This window comes from Eptesicus fuscus, chromosome 12, assembly GCF_027574615.1.
Source record: "Eptesicus fuscus isolate TK198812 chromosome 12, DD_ASM_mEF_20220401, whole genome shotgun sequence".
Lineage (NCBI taxonomy): Eukaryota > Metazoa > Chordata > Mammalia > Chiroptera > Vespertilionidae > Eptesicus > Eptesicus fuscus.
Genome location: NC_072484.1, coordinates 28,855,296 through 28,870,537, shown reverse-complemented (window position 1 = coordinate 28,870,537; position 15,242 = coordinate 28,855,296). Strand labels below are relative to the sequence as shown.

The 15,242-nt window shown below is 40.6% G+C and overlaps 1 protein-coding gene and 1 non-coding gene across 2 annotated transcripts in view; one reads left to right on the top strand and one right to left on the bottom strand.

Annotated features, from left to right (window-relative positions):
• PANK2 (pantothenate kinase 2) overlaps positions 1-15,242 on the top strand; it is a 38,873-nt gene that overhangs the window by 4,802 nt on the left and 18,829 nt on the right. Inside the window, 1 exon segment of the mRNA XM_008141051.3 lies at positions 8,981-9,333. Within this exon segment, the coding sequence (XP_008139273.2) occupies positions 8,981-9,333 (353 nt within the window).
• Positions 13,908-14,014, bottom strand: LOC114231445 (U6 spliceosomal RNA). The gene has a single exon (XR_003617405.2). It is a non-coding gene; the product is annotated as a U6 spliceosomal RNA (small nuclear RNA).

The following is a 15,242-nucleotide window of genomic DNA, read 5'->3' as shown; positions in this document are numbered from 1 at the left end:
CATGTAATAGGAGAACATTTTAATCCAAGGCCCCAGTTATGAAGGAGATGTGAGAACCCTGGGATTAGAGTGTTCCATAGCAGTGTGGGGATGAGCTGGCTCTTTCAAGGTGACTCCCAAGGATGTTGTAGTTGTCCTTTGGACTTAACTGATTTGGGGCTCATTCCAATTATAGAATATCCTTAACCTCCATTAGTTTAGAAAATAAAGCTTTTTTTTGTAGCTTGACAATTTTAAACTAGAAAATGGATTGCTTTTCCTTGGCTTTGGGAAAGCATCAGTGTTGGCAGAATGGAACTGATGCTGGGTCCTGGGGAGACTGCCCTTTATCAGATGCAGTGTTCCGTTTTCAGTTGGGTGATTAGGAAGGGCTGCCCAATAGAAGCTAGGGAAAAGGTTAAATATCTGTTGCTTTGTAGCCCATTTTTGAGAGACAAATGGGAGAGGGTGCTTTTTGGCTTACTAACTTTAAATGAAATCGAAGTAAACATGACCCCTCTTTTAGATATATAACATATACAAAACATTAACTAGGGCCTAAAAATAGTCCCATTATGCAACTGCATAAAATAAAATGATACCGTTTGTTATTTAAGGGACCTTGTGTATGAATCATGCATTTAGATAATACAGTTACTCAGTGTTGGCATCCCAGACTTCTGTTTATCTGGGGGAACCATAAGCAAGAAGAGATATATGCTATTAAAAGTAATTGCTTAGGCCTGGCTGGTTTGGCTTAATGGTTAGATCATGGGCTCTCGGACTGAAGGGTCTTGGGTTTGATTTTGGTCAAGGGCACATACCTGGCTCAATCCCTACCCCAGTGGGGCTCCTGCAACCAATTGATGTGTCTGTCTCACACCCATGTGTCTGTCTCCTCCTCCCTTCCAGTCTCTAAAAATCAATGGAGAAAATATCCTTGGAAGAGGATTAACAACAACAATAAAAAGTACTTGCTTAAAAACATTTTGAAAGGAAAGACAAGAAACAAGATAGTAGGACCTTAATAATGTAGTAGAAAGAATGACTATCTTGTCATTTAAAAGATCAGTGATGTTCCTTGGGCTTAAGTTTATAACTTAGTCAGCATTTTTTAGGTTCATAACTTGGGGAATCTTTATGTCTAGGTACTTTTCTTTCTCAGTTTATGTCAGTGAGAATGACTAGGATGTGAAAAATCCCCTTTTTAAAATAATGGCTTAAGTTTTGCTGTCTAAAAAGGAAAGTCATTGCCCTCGCTGGTGTGGTGTGGCACAGTTGGTTGAGCATCCTCCCCTGTAACAAAAGGTCTCTGGTTAGATTCCTGGTTGGGGCACATGCCTGGGTTTCTGGCTCAATTCCCAGTTGGTGGCATATAGGAGGTAGCCAATTGATGTTTTTCTCTCTTTCTCTCCCTCTCCCTCTCTCACTAAAAAATCAATTAAAAAACATTTAAAAGTGAAAGTCATCTTGCAGTTTTTAGTTGTCTATTAGGTTTTGTGTGTTTATATTTTCTAAATGTAACATTTATTATTGAGCCTGCTGATTTTATAGCATAGTGTTTTGTAAGTATCTAGCCCCTGAGTTAAAACTATTTTGTGAATAACTGTTGTATCTTTTTTATTAATTAATTTTATTGACTTAGAAAGGGAGAAAGAGAGAGACAGACATCAGTGTGAGGGAGATACATCAATCAGTTGTCTCCTGTATGTGCCCTGACCAGGGATTGAACCTAGTTATGTGTCCAGACTGGGAATCGAACCTGTGACCTTCTGATGTACAGGACGACCCTCCAACCAACTGAGCCATACTGGCCAGGGCAAAATACAGTTTTTTGTTTTTTTAATTTATTGATTTTAGAGAGAAAATAGATTTGTTTCACTTATTTATGCATTCATTGGTTGATTCTTGTACATGCCCTGACTAGGGATCGAACCTGCAACCTTGGCGTATTGGGAATGATGCTCTAACCAACTGAGCTACCTGGCCAGGGCCTAAGATAATATCTTTCAATGTGAGGACAAGGATTGCTGTGTAGACCAGCCTAGGGTTTGGGTTCACAATATCTTAACCATATGTTGGAAATTTGAGAACATTTTTATAGATTATATATTTCCCATTGGAAAGCTTAGCAGTTGTTGGGACCTATTATGAGAGACTTGGTACTGAAGATGGTTTTACATAAATAATCTGTGAGGGAGAGTTTAAATTCTTTCTAGAAATGTGTCCTGTGTCAAGTATAGATTGTCTAGACTGAGTATTTTGGAGGTCTTAATATCAGGAGGTCTTAATATCCAAAGGGCTGCAAGCAGACGAAAATATCAGTGAAAATTAATGGAAGGACTCACTAACTAGATATAGGTGTTCTCGGTGAGATATGAGGAATGTGATGGTATAGCAAGAATTGCTTTTTCTTTGATTTTTCCATTCAGAAGCACATACTATTTTGAATAAGTATTCATTATATATAGTATATAGTATATAGTATACGTGGTAGTCTCACAGTGAATGATAGGAATCTAAGCCCCTTTAGATAGGCTAGATGCTTATAAATAACAGAATTGTATGACCTGAGACTATTCCCTTAGCTATTATCAGGGAGTATATGTCTAGTTGACCTCCCATGCCTCTCAGTGCCTTAGTTCTTGGATTAGTAAAGGCTTTGATCAGGAGTACAGAGAAAAATTCAGAAACCATTAAAGGCTATATACCAAAGAGATGAACTGAGCTACTCTTGTTGCTTCTAATATTTCCTTATATGTTGTTAATTTTTATTTAAAGTATGTGAGTTTTGCCCTAACCGGTTTGCTCAGTGGATAGAGCATCAGCCTGCAGACTCAAGGGTCCCAGGTTCGATTCTGGTCAAGGGCATGTACCTTGGATGCAGGCACATCCCCAGTAGGGGGTGTGCAGGAGGCATCTGATTGATGTTTCTTTCTCATCGCAGTTTCTAACTCTCTTTCCCTCTCCCTTTCTCTCTGTAAAAAAATCAATAAAATATATTAAAAAAATAAAGTATGTGAGTTTTATTAAACTGCTTTTTAATTGTATTTTCTTATTAACCTAAGAATATGTGTTCTGTGCTCTTAAGTTGGTATAGTTACCTTTGAAAAGATACTTGTTAAAGGATTTAGGAAATCTTGGTTTTGAGTCCCACCTCTATCTTTCCTTGACTGACCTGAGCTATTTTGCACATTTATTTATTTATTTATTTATTTATTTTAAAAATATACTTTCTTGATTACAGAGAGGAAGGGAGAGGGATAGTCAGAAACATCGATCAGCTGCCTCCTGCACACTCCCCACTGGGTATGTGCCCGCAACCAAGGTACATGCCCTTGATCAGAATTGAACCTGGGATCCTTGAGTTCGCAGGCCGACGCTCTATCCACTGAGCCAAACCGGTCAGGGCTATTTATTTATTTTTAAAAATATATTTTTATTGATTTCAGAACCTAAGGGAGAGGGAGAGAGAGAGATAGAAACATCAGTGATGAGAGAGAATCATTGATTGGCTGCCTCCTGCATGCACCCTGCTGGGGATAGAGCCCGCAACCCAGGCATGTGCCCTGACTGGGAATTCAACTGTGACCTCCTTGTTCATAGGCCAGTGCTGAAATCACTGAGCCACGCTGTCTGGGCTTGCACTTTAGTTTCTTTCTTTTTTTTTTTTTTAATATATTTTATTGATTTTTTATAGAGAGGAAGGGAGAGGGGAGAGAGTTAGAAACATCGATGAGAGAGAAACATCGATCAGCTGCCTCCTGCACCCTCCACCCCCCGGGAATGTGCCCGCTACCAAGGCACATGCCCTTGACCGGAATCGAACCTGGTACCCTTCAGTCCGCAGGCCGACGCTCTTATCCACTGAGCCAAACCGGTTTCGGCCACTTTAGTTTCTGAAGCTATAAAGTGGGATTATTATAGTACTTAACTTGATAGTCATTGTAAACATTAAATGAGTTTATGTAATAAAGTCCTAATAGTGTTTGGCTGTTAATAGATGATTACTTAATAGCTATGTATTAATGTTTCATTAATCTAATGAAACAGGCAGGAATAAGGCTTGGCTTCGTTTGCTTTAGGCATTACAAAATCTTCCATTGATTTTTGAGATACATGTCCAAATCTTCAGATTCCATTCCTGTTGATGTGAATGTTTGTTGGCGGAGTGCTGTGCCTCTTTACTATCGGTTAGGTTGGCATTATCCTAAAGTTGGTGGTCAAAGAATAGCACTACTAGTAGGGAAATGGGAATTGGAACTTCTTGCTTCAATTACAGTCAAACCTCAGTTCTGGAAATCTATCTCTCTATCAGTTCGGTTCTTGAGCAAGTTTCACTGAAAAAATATTTGTTGTGGAACAAAACTTCAGTTTTAGACCTGACAACCCTTTCATGCCAATACCTCAGCAGGACAAAAAAGCATCTCAGGCAACAAAGGAGAGAATGCTTTTGTTGCTGGTGAAATCATTAGCACAATTTTAAAACATACAGAGACCATCAAGAGTGCTAATGTTGCTAAGGGTGTGAAAGTGCTCACAAGACAACAACCACAGGCAATTGAACAGGTAGAAAAATTGTTGATTTGGATAAACAAAAAGCAGTTAGCTTGTGACAGCATTTGAGAGGCAGTGATATATGAAAAATTCTTTAAGGCTAGTAGGGGGTGGTTTGATCAATTTAAGAAAAGTATTTGTTTATAGATTAAACTACATTAGACTTGTACTGTATACAAAAAAAGGTTAAAACGGAATCATTTGGGGGTCTGGAATGGATTAATTCAACTTACATTATTTTTAATGGGAAAAAATGATTCGGTTTTCTAACAAATAACTTCTCAAACAGCCTTCCAGAATAAAGTAAGTTCAAGAACTGAGGTTCCACTGTATATCCAGCACTGTTGCTTTGTTAAGAGTGAGAAAACTTTTTGTTCTTCTAGGTGCCAGGGATAGATAGACTTTGTGTGATTCTTGCCAGGTTGGGTTAAGTCTTGTTGCTAGGAATAGAATTTTTGTTGGTCTAAAAAAAATTCAGGACTCTCCCTAGGATTGAGTTAGAATGATTGCTGAGGAGTCATCCACAGTGTTCTGTTTAGAATTTCATTGACACAATTATTAGATTAATTTGTGAAAAATTGAATGTTTAATAATGTTTAATTTTTCTTCCTGGAACAGGATACATCTTCTCACTGCTATGTCTTACAACACACCATTTTAATAGCTATTGTATATATTTAGTATTAAATTTATTTCTAAACATTTTATGGCTTTTGTTATGCATTACATTTTTATGTCATTTTCTTTTTTTAAAGATTTTTCCTTTTACTTATTTATTGTTTAAAATATTACATATATTAGTACATATATCTCCTCCCCCCCCCCCATTGACCTTCCCCCAGTCCTCCTACCCCCTGTCACATGCCCTCATCCCACTCCCCCAGTGTCTTGTGTCCATTGGTGTGCTTATATGCTTGCATACAAGTCCTTTGGTTAATCTGTTTTTCTCCCTCCCCAACACTCCCCAGCCTTCCTGCTGTAATTTGACAGTCTGTTCGGTGCTTTACTGCCTCTGTATCTCTCTTTTTGTTCATCAGGTTATAATGTTCTTTATTTTCCATAAATGAGTGAGATCATGTGGTATTTTTCTTTCACTGACTGGCTTATTTCACTTAAAATAATGCTTTCCAGGTCCATCCATGCTGCTGCAAATGGTAAAAATTCCTTCTTTTTATAGCAGCGTAGTATTCCATTGTGTAGATGTACCATAGTTTTCTAATCCACTCATTTGCTGATGGGCATTTAGGCTGTTTCCAAATCTTAGCTATGGTAAATTGTGCTGCTATGAACATAGGGGTGCATATATCCTTTCTGATTGGCGTTTCTAGTTTCTTGGTATATAATCCTAGAAGTGGGATTACTGGGTCAAATGGGAGCTCCATTTTTAGTTTTTTGAGGAAACTCCATACTGTTCTTCACAGTGGCTGCATCAGTCTGCATTCCCACCAGCAGTGCACGAGGGTTCCTTTTTCTCCGCATCCTCGCCAGCACTTGTCGTTTGTTTGTTGATTTTTCTCCTCAGCCCTTCCAGGGCGCCTGTCTCTGAAGTCCCCCAGTTCCCTCAGTCCCCCAGCCGCCCTGGGCCAGCCCGAGGCGCCTCGGATGGCGGCTGCCCAGAAGCTCCTAAAAGTTTTCATGGAAACCATTAGGGCCTGGTGATTTTTTATTGTTTTGTTTGGGTGTTATATCTTTGCAGTGCTTTTGATTTCTGTGTTTCCCACCTTGTTTTAAGCCACATTTTGTATTGTTTTTTTCTAGCTAATTTTCTGTTTCAGTTTACATTTTAAACTTACTGTTCTAAAGTTGTATATAAACTTATTTGGATAATCTGTTATGTATTCTTTTATCTTTTAAAAAATATTTTGTATTGATTTCAGAGAGGAAGAGAGAAGGAGAGATAGAAACATCAATGATGAGAGAGAATCATTGATCGGCTGCCTCCTGCACGCCCCCTACTGGCGATCGAGCCTGCAACCTGGGCATGTGCCTTGACCAGAATTGAACCCAGGAACCTTCAGTCCAAAGGTTGCCGTTGTATCCACTGAGTCAAACCAACTAGGACTCATCTTTTTTTAAATTTTAATTAAAAAAATTGAACTGTGATCAATGTTCAACCATTGAGCCAAGCTGGCTGGGCTTTATTGCTTCTCTTGCTTATCATTATACTTTATAGGTCATAGATGCTTTTAAGATTATATTGGAGTGTATTTTCCTCATTATTTCAGAAAAGGTCTTTGGGTAGCAAATGTTGAGCTCCTTTATGTGTGAAAGTGTGTTTTGCACTGCCACTTGAAAGCTTATTTGTCTGGATATGAGTTCCAAAATCTTTTTCCTTTCACTTTGAAGCTATTGCTCCATTGTCTTCTAGCATCTGTGTTGCTGATGAAGTCTAATTTCACCCTTAATGTGATTTATGTATCTTTGTAGGAATTCACTTTCTTTCCTTTGGAAATTTTTAGGATTTCCTGAAATTTCAGTACGTGTCTAAGTCTCTCCTTTCTCCACTAATTGATTCTATTTAACACTTAGTGGATCTTTCAACCTGATGATTAGAGTCCTTCCTCCTCTAACTTCCCCAGAAAATTTCTAGAACTCATATAAAATAGATGTTGGACTCTGGTTCTATATTCTGTATATCTATCTTACCTTCATACTCAAGAGGCATTTTGGAAGAATTTGTTTTCTATTTTTTCCTATGCCTATTTTGTTGCTGAATGTACTTGTTCAGCCTTATTTTGGAAATACATTTTTCTCCTTTTTTGTAAACATGTCTTTATTGTGGCATTATAATTACTTAAAGTAAACTACATTCATTACAAGTGTACAGTTCCATGCATTTTGACAGATATATACACCCATGAAGCTGCCTCCTGCACACCCTGTGCTGAGGATTGAGCCTGCAACCTGGTTCATAGGTCAATGCTCAACCACTGAGCCACGCTGGCCAGGCAATTTCTCCTTTTTTAAAATGGTGGCTTATTCAGTTTTCATGGATGAGATCTCATTTACCACGGTGATATTTATGATTCTCAAGTCTCCTGTTTATTCTTGCAACTCTTTCTTCAGCTGTTTAGCTTCTTGTTTTTTGTGGTGTTGATTTCCCTTTTGGTGATTCTAGTTTGTAAAGTGTTATCTCTGGTGTGAGGATTGCTATTTTCCTGTCAGAGGATGCAGTGTCTGTTTACTAGTCTGTCAGATTGGACTGTAGGGGAGAGATGGGACATACGGCCAGAATTGGACACCTATTTTTCCTGGTAATAGCAGCTACTTGGATGCTGTCTTAAATCTTGGGCTCAAGTGCCTGTGCTATCGCCTCTGTTGGCTGGAAGAAGGGGGAGAAGGGGAGTGGTTCTCAGTAGAGGGAAGTGGCTAGCCTGTCCAGTTGTGCCACATTTCGCCACCAGATCACTCATGACTGCACCAGAGCTCCTGTTTTCCCATGACAGTCACCCCATCTATAGCTTGGGTGGAACACCCCATGCTCTCCACGCCTTCATAGCTGTTGTCAGTTATTATAGCATTCCTCTGTTTTTAAAAAAATACGTATTTCAATTGATTTTAGAGAGAGAGGAAAGGGGAGGGAGAGAGAGAGATAGAAATATCAATATCAACATCGATTGGCTGCTTCCTGGGCATGAGCCCTGTCAGGGAATTGAACCTGGACCTCCTGGTATATGGGTTGACGCTCATCCACTGAGCCACACAGCATTCCTCTTTTGAGGTTTCTGGACAGTTACTGCCTTTATCAACCTAGTTCTACTGATAGTATCACTTCTTGTTTCCAGAATTATTTTAGAAAAAAATATATCAATAAGTCATATCTTTAGTTATGTCTGAGGTTTAAAGTGGGAAGGGAAGTCATGTATATCTGCAGTCCATCTTGATCCAATCTCTTAAGGCCATTATTTTTGGACAGTTTTTTTTTTTTAGTAACATAATAATTTTGAAACATCTGTTTCACTGAAGTCCATTGAAACCTCTTAAGGACAGTAGGTTTTGAGAGAAATTGAACGTGGAGCTTATTAGTTTGAGTACTAAGCCAGAGCTCCGAAAACTTCCAACATTTCTTCTCTAAGCCAAGGGGCAGGATGAAGATATTTATTCTCAATCTTTTTAAAAAATGTTTTTTATTGATTTCAGAGAATAAGGGAGCGGAAAATAGAAACATCAATGATGAGAGAGAATCATTGATCAACTGCCTCCTGCACGCTCCTACCAGGGACTGAGTCTGCAACCTGGGCATGTGCCCCGACCAGTAATTGAACGGTAACCTCCTGGTTCATAGGTCGACGCTCAACCACTGAACCACACTGGCCAGGCCCCCCAAAGCCTTTTTGTTTATATATTTCTGGGAAACCTCAGGGTATGAAATAAGTTTCGAATCTAGTAAGTGTAAATTTGCTTTTCCTGAAAAAGCTGACTTTTTTTTTTCTTCCCCATTTAGTTTTTCCATGGTTTGGCTTGGATATTGGCGGAACCCTAGTCAAGCTGGTTTATTTTGAACCCAAAGACATCACTGCTGAAGAAGAAGAGGAAGAAGTGGAAAGTCTTAAAAGCATTCGGAAGTACCTGACCTCCAATGTGGCTTATGGGTCCACGGGTATTCGGGACGTGCACCTGGAGCTGAAGGACCTGACTCTGTGTGGACGCAAAGGCAATCTGCACTTTATACGCTTTCCCACTCATGACATGCCTGCTTTTATTCAAATGGGCAGAGATAAAAACTTCTCAAGTCTCCACACTGTCTTTTGTGCCACTGGAGGTGGAGCGTACAAATTTGAGCAGGATTTTCTCACAGTATGCATTTTTTTAGCTTATATACAATTTATGGGAATCTGATTGTTTAAAATAATACCAGTAGTAAGGGGTGGAATCATTTCCATCCCTAATGGAACGTGAATATTCTTTTCAAATTAAGATTAAATATAAATTAGTGATAGGAGTTAGTAATCTAGAGATTTTGTTGTATAGTTTACTTTTTGCACAATTCAGATGAAATGTTGAGAATCAGAACCACTAAAAACAGCATTTAAACATTTTTTTAGTATAAAAAATAGTGACACTGATAAGCAGAGTAGGCAATTAAATAGGAGGAACAACATCATTAAATCTTTTTATTTTTTTTTAAAGATCTTTTTAATTTTTAGAGAGAGAGGAAGGGAGAAGGAGAGAGAGAAACAAACATCGGCTACCTCCTGCACACCCCCTTCTGGGAATCGAGCTCGCAACCTGGGCATGTGCCCTGACCAGGCATTGAACTGACAACCTTTCAGTGCATGGAATGACACCCAACCAACTGAGCCACACCAGCCAAGACAAGGTTATTAAATCTTGAACATTGAGCCTCACCGGCGTGGCCCAGTGGTTGAGCATCAACCTATGAACCTGGAGGTTGTAGGTTGGATCCCCAGTAGGGGGTGTGCAGGAGGCAGCTGCCCTCCCTCCCTCTCTCCCTCTCTCTCTCCCTCCCTCCCTCCCTCCCTTCCTCTGAAATCATTAAAAATAAAAAAATAAAAACTTGAACACTGAAATTGAAAAACAATTTTAAAAAAGTAATGTCATTTCATAAAATTGTTTCCAATCTCTTTTTCCTCTAGTTTTTCTTGTCCCCTTAATTGTTTCTTGGCAAGTTTACTTCAAAAAGCAAAAAACCTAGGAATTTACAAATAAGAACAAAAAAAGCAAAAAGCCAAGGAACTCTGTTTCAAAGTGGTGAGGTCTCAAAACTAGTTGGAGATGGTTTACAGTATAGCCTTCTCTCTCTCCCCAAATGCCTTCTGCTGTGGTCTGCGCAGCACACTTGTTAACAGGAATCTGGACACTAGGGGACTGGCATTGGGCACTTGATTTTGTTTTCATTTAGTGAACACTGTGTGCAAAACCTTGGGCTAGGTCCTTTGAAAGTGGATGTGGTTGTAGGTGAGAGAATTGATAAGTGAACTGACCAAGACTCTGATCTTTAGATTTAAAATATCTTCAGTGACCATGTTTTTAATGCCACCAATGAGAATATTATTCTAGAGATTCTGCCTTTATTTATGTCAGTGTACATTTCTTTTTCCCTCTGTGTGTCACTGTGTGATTTATGACCTTGTTCTCTTTCTTTGTCCTCTATCTCCTGACTTTCTCCCATGACTGATCATAATCATATAGAATTGAATTTAAAAAATGAATTTTTAAACAAGGTTTTATATTCTTTGTTTGAATTTCCCTTGGTTGTTGGTTTTTAGTGGTTTCTTTTTCACCTGTGAGTAGGGGAAAGTAGCAGGAGAGAAGGTTCCCCTTTGTGGAAGGATCATAACTGATGGGTAAAGGAGAAAACCTCTCTATTTCAGGACCCTGCAGAGATGCCCTTTGGAACATATTTGAAAACTGTTCAGGCTATTAACCAGACGTTTAGTGTTGTATGGTAACTCCAAGGAGAGTACGCAAAGTAGATTTTATTGTTTGTTTGTTAATTCTCACCTGAGTATATTTTTTCCATTGTTTTTTAGAGAGAGTGGAAGGGAGGGAGGAAGGGAGAGGGAGAGAGAGAAACCTTGATGTGAAAGACACACATCGATTGGTTGCCTCCCACATGTGTCCCAACCAAGGCTGGGGATAGAACCTGCAATCCAGGAATGTGCCCTTGATGGGGAATTGAACCTGTGACCCTTCAGTTCATGGGCTGATGCTCTAAAACCACTGAGCAATACTGGCCAGGGCAAAGTAGATTTTAGATCTTAGGAATTTCTTAGGCTGTTGGCGTTTCTCATTTGTATGTACCAGCACTGTCCTTGAAAAGTATGAAAATGAAATGCTTACAATATTCTTTTGTACATTAGGCCTGACTAATCGTAATATATAAAAACCCTGGGTCCATCACGACTGGAGGCTCGACCAACCAGATGTCAGTCCTGCAGTCCGTGCTGGGTTGCCGTGGTTATGTCAGCAGGCGCAGTGATCCAGCACTGACTGCTGAGGGGGCTGCGAATCAGGCCTGGAGAGAGGCCTGAAGAGAGAAGCAGGATCTGATCTGTAGCCTCTGTGGAGCTGTTGATCAGCACTTGACTCTCTCTTTCTCTCTGGGCCTGGCCAGCAGCCACGACTCCATTTCTCTCCAGGCCTCCACTGGGGCTGCTGATCAGCCCCGCCTTTCTGATCAGTCCCTATTGATAGGCCCAGAGACGCTGACTGGCATAGAAACCACCAATCAGAACCAAATCTGGGTGAAATGTGAGGAGCCAATGGCTGCCTAGGAGGTGAGCTTTTGAGGCTGACTGGCATAGAAACTGACCAATCAGAATCAAATCTGGGTCAAATGAGGAGCCAATGGCTGCCTAGGAGGCGGAGCTTTTGACGCTGACTGGCATAGAAACTGACCAATCAGAACCAAATTGGCCGGCAGGGGAGGGAAGTTGGGGGCCATCAGGCCAGCAGGGGAGCAGTTAGGTGTTAATCAGGCTGGCAGGGGAGCGGTTAGGGGGTGATCAGGCAGGCAGGCAGGTAGGCAGGCGAGTGGTTAGGAGCCAGCAGTCCTGGATTGTGAGAGGGATGTCTGATGGCCAGTTTAAGGGATCGGGCCTAAACCGGCAGTCAGACATCCCCTGAGAGGTCCCAGATTGGAGAGGGTGCAGACTGGGCTGAGGGGACCCCCCCCCCCCCCTGCCAGTGCATGAATTTTGTGCACTGGGCCTCTAGTATTTAATAAGCCACAGTAAATAGTTTAAAAATTTTTTTACATCATTTTTTAATTTTTCAATTACAGTTGACATACATTATATTACTTTCAGGTGTATACTTGAAATGATTAGACATTGCATAATTATGTGTCTTGGTGTGGTCCTCTTTGGATTCCTTTTGTTTGGGGTTCTCTGTGCTTCCTGGACTTGTAAGTCTATTTCTTTCACCAGGTGGGGGAAGTTTTCTGTCATTATTTCTTCAAATAGGTTTTCAGTATCTTGCTCTCTCTCTTCTCTGGCACCCCCATAATTCGGATGTTGGTACGCTTGAAGTTGTCCCAGAGGCTCCTTACACTATCTTCATATTTTTGGATTCTTTTTGCTTTTTGCTTTTCTGGTTGGGTGTTTTTTGCTTCTTTGTATTTCAAATCTTTGACTTGATTCTTGCTATCCTCTAGTCTGCTGTTGGATCTCTGTATATTATTTTTTATTTCAGTCAGTGTATGCTTAATTTCTAGTTGGTCCTTTTTCATATCCTCAAGGGTCTCGCTAAATTTATCGGCTTTTTCTAGAAAATTCTTGAAAAACCTTATAACTGTGTTTTTTGAACTATATATACAGTCGTTTGTTTTCCTCCATTTCTTTCATTTGTGACCTGTTTCTTTGTCTCTGTATTTTGGCTGCTTCCCTGAGTTGATAGAGTGGCTTTGTGTGCTAGGTGTCCTATAGGGCCCAGTGGCTCAGCCTCCCCAGTTACCTGAGGTGGACACTCCTGGTGCACCCTTTTGTGGGCTGTGTGCACAGTCTTGTTGTAGTTAAGCCTTGATTGTTGTTGGTATCACTGGGATGAATTGACCTCCAGGCCAATTGTCTGTGAGGATCAGCTGTGTCTATGCTGGGAGAACTTCTGTGCTGGAGACACCCTTATGAGACAAGACTTGCAAAAGCCTCTGTGCTCAGCTTGGATGGAGCGGAGTCTCAGCGCAGAGCAGACAGCAATGGCTTTCCGTCAGCCCTGCCCTAAGAGGCCCCTGGGTCTTAGTGTCCCGCGGTAATCGCTGCAAGCACCTCTGAGAGAAAGCTGCCCTCGAGTTTTGCCTGCTGCCAGACAGTCCAGTTTCTCCCCGAATGAGTCTGGGTCCCCAGAGTCTCGCCCGGAACTGGAGTTCAGAGCCATCAGGAGCTTTTGTCTCCCTCCCGCTTGAGAAAGCCAGCTGCGTACTCAGTTGCCAGCCCTCTCCGCACGTGCGCCTCTGTACCTCTACCTTCTGCAGCTCCTCTAAGTCTCAGTGCTTTTCTCTTTCCTTCTAGTTATAGAATTTCCACCCAGCCAGCCTTCCTGTGGTTCTGGATGGTGTCCGTTTTGTCTTTTAGTTGTAGTTTTGAAATTGTTGTGCGAGGTTACCTATGCCACCATCTTGGTTTCTATCCCCAATTTGTACTTCTTAATCCTTCACCTTTTTCACCCATGCCCCCACCCCCCACCCATCTAGCAACCATCAAAATGTTCTCTGTATCTATGAGTCTGTTTCTGTTCTGCTTGTTCATTTATTTTGTCTTTCACATTCAATTGTTGATATGTATTTATTGCCATTCTATTCATATTTTTAATCTTTTTCTTCTTATTCTTAAAGACGACCCTTTAACATTTCATGTAATATTGGTTTGGTGGTGATGAACTCCTTTGGCCTTTTTTTTTTTAAATTTTTTAAAAATATGGAACACTTCACGAATTTGCGTGACATCCTTGCGCAGGGGCCATGCTAATCTTCTCAGTATCGTTCCAGTTTTAGTATACGTGCTGCCGAAGCGAGCACCTTTGGCCTTTTCTTGTCTGGGAAGCTCTTTGTCCTTCAATTCTAAATGATAGCTTTGCTGTGTAGAGTAATCTTGGTTGTAGGTCCTTGCTTTTTATCACTTTGAATATTTCTTGCTATCCCTTCTGGCCTGTGAAGTTTTTTTTGAGAAATCAGCTGTCAGTATTATGGGAGCTCCCTGTAGACAATGTAGGCAACTAATTGCTTTTCTCTTGCTGCTTTTTTTGAAAAAATATTTTTGTTGATTTCAGAGAGAAAGGGAGGGGGAGAGGGAGAGAAACATCAATGATGCGAGAGAATCATTGATCGGCTGCCTCCTGTGTGACCCACACTGGGAATCGAGCCTGCAACCCAGGCATGTGCCCTGACCTGGAATCGAACCGTTATCCCCTGGTTCATAGTCTGACAGTCAACCACTGAGCCACACAGGGTAGGCTCTTGCTGCTGTTAAGATTCTCTGTTTGTCTGCAATCCTCTTTTTAAATCCTCACCTGAGGATGTTTTTTCATTGATTTTTAGAGAGTGGAAGAGAGAGGGAAAGACAGAAATATCAATGTGACATAGAAATATCAAACATATCGATCGATTGCCTCCTGCACGAGCCCTAACCAGAGCCTGGACCAGGGAAGAGCTTTTGCAGCTGAGGTACATGCCCTTAACCGGAATCAAACCTGGGCCCCTTTGGTCTGCAGGCGGATGGACACTCTATCCACTGAGCCAAACTGGCTAGGGCTGTCTTTAATCTTTTGTATTTTAATTATGATGTGGCTTGATGTGGATCTCTTTGGGTTCTTCTTGTTTGGGACTCTGGTTTCCTGGACTTGTATGTCTATTTCCTTCCCCAAGTTAGGGAAGTTTTCATTTTTTTAACATATGATTTCAATTCCCTGCGCTCTCTCTCCTTCTTCTGGCATCCCTTTGATGTGAATGTTGGTACGCTTAAAGTTGTCCCAAAGGTTCCTTATACTGTCTTTATTTTTTGGATTCTTTTTTCTTTTTGCTTTCTTATATTGGGTGTTTTTGCTTTCTTATATTCCAAATTAGTGATTTATTGTTGGCTTCATCTACTTTACTGTTAATTCCCTGTAAATTATTCTTCATTTCAGTTAGTGTATCCTTCATTTCTATTTATTTATTTATTTTTTTAATTGATTTCAGAGAGGAAGGAAGAGGGAGAGAGAGATTGAAATATCAATGATGAGAAACATTGATCAGCTGCCTCCTGCAC